The 3,835-nt window shown below is 52.0% G+C and overlaps 1 protein-coding gene across 6 annotated transcripts in view; it reads left to right on the top strand.

Moving 5' to 3' along the window:
- Lrrc2 (leucine rich repeat containing 2) overlaps positions 1-3,835 on the top strand; it is a 32,383-nt gene that overhangs the window by 25,253 nt on the left and 3,295 nt on the right. For 5 of the 6 annotated variants that reach the window (XM_004640682.2, XM_023700740.1, XM_023700743.1 and 2 more), the window contains exons 6-7: positions 703-848; positions 2,444-2,599. In XM_004640682.2, the coding sequence (XP_004640739.1) occupies positions 703-848; positions 2,444-2,599 (302 nt within the window). The remainder of the gene's footprint in view (positions 1-702; positions 849-2,443; positions 2,600-3,835) is intronic. The other variant, XM_023700744.1, reaches the window with a different exon arrangement.

The raw sequence follows: 3,835 nt of genomic DNA, 5'->3' as shown, positions 1-3,835 counted from the left end.
GCCCTCCTGTTCCATGCACTGCGCAGCACAGGCAGTGAAGGCGGGGCCACTGCCCCGCGCTACTCCCGCAGGAGAAGGCCTCTCACCTTCACCCTGTCTGTGGGCTGATAGCAGACGCCCTCTGTCAGTCTGAGTCCCGGCCCCACGAAGCCTGTTTTTCTGCTTGATTGTAATCGTAAATGAGTGTCGGATTTTGTCCACCTTTCCACTGCCAAGGAGCCCCAGGACCCAACTCCAAAACTCCCTTTTACTTCCTTCTCCATGACTTTTTTTTTTTTTTTTTCCTGAGATAGGATGTTGCTGTGTAATTCAGTTTGTTCTTCAACTCACAGCGATCTTCCTGCCTCAGCTTCTTGAGTGCTGGGACTATAGGTATGCGCCACCATTCCTGGCCTGTGGTACATTTTCTGCCCCTGGTCTCCCCTGATTCTGGGCAGATGGTACCAAGCACAGCTCACACGCTCTAACTATGTAGGTAACATCCCGCCGCTGCTCTAGGAAAGTGCAGCCCTGGTGCGCGGGCGGCACTGCCCCTAATCCCCTTGTCTTCTGCAGGCTGCGCGGGGGAGTGAGGCACTGCGCATGCTCTGGACCGCACAGGTTCAGTCTGCCTTGTGCACACGGAGATGCCTTTGGGGGGAAACGCATCCTCTATAAAGTATTAGTCGAATTCAGTTCCCACTCTTTTATTATTCTTTTCAGTTAAGTAATTTGAAGCAAGTCACATTCGTAGATATCTCAGCGAACAAGTTCTCCAGCGTCCCGATCTGCGTCCTGCGCATGTGCAGTCTGCAGTGGCTGGACATCAGCAGCAACAGCCTGAGCGACCTGCCGCAAGACATAGACAGGTAGCTGCTGGCGGAGGCGGGCGCGCGCGGGAGGCCTGGGGCGCGGCCGCGTTCGGGCTGCGCGCGCGGCGTGCAAAGCGGTTTCAAGTCAGCCAGTTTTGCAGTTTATGTTTTCTCGGCAGTGATCGAATAAGGCAGCTTTCAATCTGCATCACCGTATTTGCGTGTACCTGCGCTTAGACACATCGCTGTCTTGGGGACTTTTAATTTGCTTCAGTCTTTCATAAAATGGCACAGTCGGCTTGCCATTATGTCACAGAAGGACCACAGCTCTGTGGAGAATGGAAACACTCAAACCAGGCGTGGTGGCGCACGCCTGCAGTCTCAGTGCTCAGTCGCTGAGGCAGGACAATCGCTGTGAGTTCAAGGCCAGCCTGGACGACAGAGCAGACAAAAAAACCCCACCCTGGATCATCAGTGAGGACACTCTGTCGGTTTCATTTTTTGATCAGATATAATCTTTCAAGCAGAATCAACATCCTTACTTTTTCAAACGATCCTCTTTGGCTATTGCATGTTTAAAAAATAACAGTGATGTGAAAACATGTCGGATCGAGTCATTGGCTCACCAGTGTCATTAGGCTCTTGGCCAGTGGCCCTAGGGACCTGGCTGGGTTTAAAGCTGTGAGTGAGACACGCTTGCGGCCTCCTGAAATCTGGTCTCATTCATAAAGAAGCACAAGTAAGATCTGAAAACACGGTGGCTGGTGTGGGTGCCTTCCGGCCCAGGTGACAGTCCTTTTACTCCTGTCCAAAGGTCATGTGTGTCCCGGTGCTGTCTGGGTTCACGGGACTAAGTGGAAATTGCTTTAGTTGGAATTGTTTAGTTTGAAACCCAAGAAGAGCCTGATGAACTATCTCTCCAGAGTCTGTCACGATGGAAAGAAGAATCTGCGCTGGGGACCGTCACCAAGTTAGAATGAAATGAGCTCGGGACAGCGTGCCCTGGGGATGCCTTGCCTTCCTTTCCTCCTCACCCAAGCTCTGTGCCTCTGTCCCTGTTAGAAGTAAGACGGGCGCTGAGGATCTGTGCTTGGGGCTGTAGGGAAGACCGGAAGCTGGCCTGAAGCCCTTGATTCTCACGCTCACCCAGATAGGGCTGCCTTCCCCACCTGGAGAGCCCCGGACACGCAGGAGACAAGGGACACGCTGCGCGCCTCACGCATCCCACTGCTACATTTGTCTTTAATTGGCGACTGAGTCTGGGCCAACTTAAAAGAAGTGATGTCACTCAGCCTGGTTTTCTTTATTATTTAAAATGTGAAGCAAGTTTCTTCTCTCTCTCTCTCTCTCTCTCTCTCTCTCTCTCTCTCTCTCTCTCTCCTGATTTTTTGGAACAAGGTTTTGCTACACACTTCAGGCTGGCTTTGAACTCAGTGTGTAGCCCAGGCTGGCCTCAAACTCAAAGTAATTCTCCTGCCTCAGCCTACTGAATGCTGGGATCACAGGTGTGCACAGCCACGCCTGGCTACAAGTTTGTTGGTACCCAGGCTGCATAGATGCCCTGAGTTGAGCAGCGTTTCCCCGCTGCAAGGTCTTGGCCGTTCACTCTGACGCCTGATGCTGCTCTCTCAGGCCCTTCTCCTTCTCCCCAGGCTGGAAGAGCTCCAGAGTTTCCTCTTGTATAAAAACAAGCTGACCTACCTTCCCTATGCCCTGCTCAACCTCAAGAAGCTCAGCTTGCTGGTGGTCAGTGGGGACCATTTGGTGGAGTTTCCGAGCGCCCTCTGTGATGGGTCCTCGCCTTTAAAGTGAGTGGACACCCGGGCGGCCAGGTAGAGCTGTTCCCAGAGGGCAGGGCTGAGGGCGCTGGGCACAGCCACTGTCCCAAGTCCTGAGAACATGTGCCCCAGCCACTTCTCGGGGGTGCTGGGATGGAAGCTGGGCTCCTGATCTGTGGTTTGCACACAGGGAGGGATGGAGCATTGCTGAGGAATCCTTCCCACTTGCCTTGTCCTTTTGATGTCCTTGAGCCAACGGGTCAACCACCTGGAGCGAACAACAAAACAACAACCAAAAACCCCACCATCCATGTAAATGTGGTACAAACGGATATAACCTGGGTCAAGAAATAGAATAGTCTTCCTTCCCCAAAGGAGCTGTGTTCTGAATTGAATCAATTGAACTGTCCCCTCTCTTTGTTTTTCTTGTGTGTATGTGGCTGGTTCAGCCCACCCTGGAGGCGGAGCTGGTGCAGCATGTGGTGCCTGGGATTGTGTTTTGGTCCCTGTGTGCTTGTCCAAGCAGGCACTTTAGACTGCTGAGCCATGTCTCCAGCCCCTGTCCCCTAACTTTGATCTAAACAAGTGGTGAATATCTAAGCTAAAAAGTACATATTACAATAGAAGTCACGCTGCTATGAGTGCCCCTCACACCCTCCTTCTCTCTTCCAACACACTTGTCCCGCTGTTTGGGCTTCTTCCTGAAGCACTTTTGGAAATCCTCTCTCCTGAGTGTCTTTACAACATGTGATTCTACTTGGGCACCACATGCCACGCTCGCCCCGCCCCTGGGTGTGCTGAGCCAGCCACCAAGTCCTGGCGTGGTGGCGCACATCTGTAATCCCAGGGCTGGGAAACCTGAAAACAGGAGGATCACCATGAGTCTGAGCTGTGTAGTGAGACCCTGTACCAAATGCATAAACAACAACAACAACAACAACAACAACAAATGTGATCCTAATTATGGTGACTGCTGCCGCCAGGTACCATCCAATGGAAAGGCAGGGTCATAAAAATATGAGGCTGGGTCCTTGTCCACCTTATTCACTGGATCAGGCACTGTTCCATTCCTGGCTCTTCCTCAAAGTCAAAATGACCGTGAAAGGTCAGCGTTTTGATTCAATTCAGAACACTGAGGACAGCACAACTAAAGACTTTCAGGAAAGAGGGCTCCAGAGGTGCTGCAGAAAGGGGCGAGAAGGCTGGGAGGAGTGAGTTCGAAGTAAAGGGAGTATTTTTTTGGCGGAACTGAGGATTGAACTCAGA

Source organism: Octodon degus, unplaced genomic scaffold (assembly GCF_000260255.1).
Source record: "Octodon degus isolate 3935 unplaced genomic scaffold, OctDeg1.0 scaffold00126, whole genome shotgun sequence".
NCBI classification, from domain to species: Eukaryota; Metazoa; Chordata; class Mammalia; order Rodentia; family Octodontidae; genus Octodon; species Octodon degus.
The sequence above is the reverse complement of the archived record's forward strand: the minus strand, read 5'-3'. Positions and strand labels throughout refer to the sequence as shown.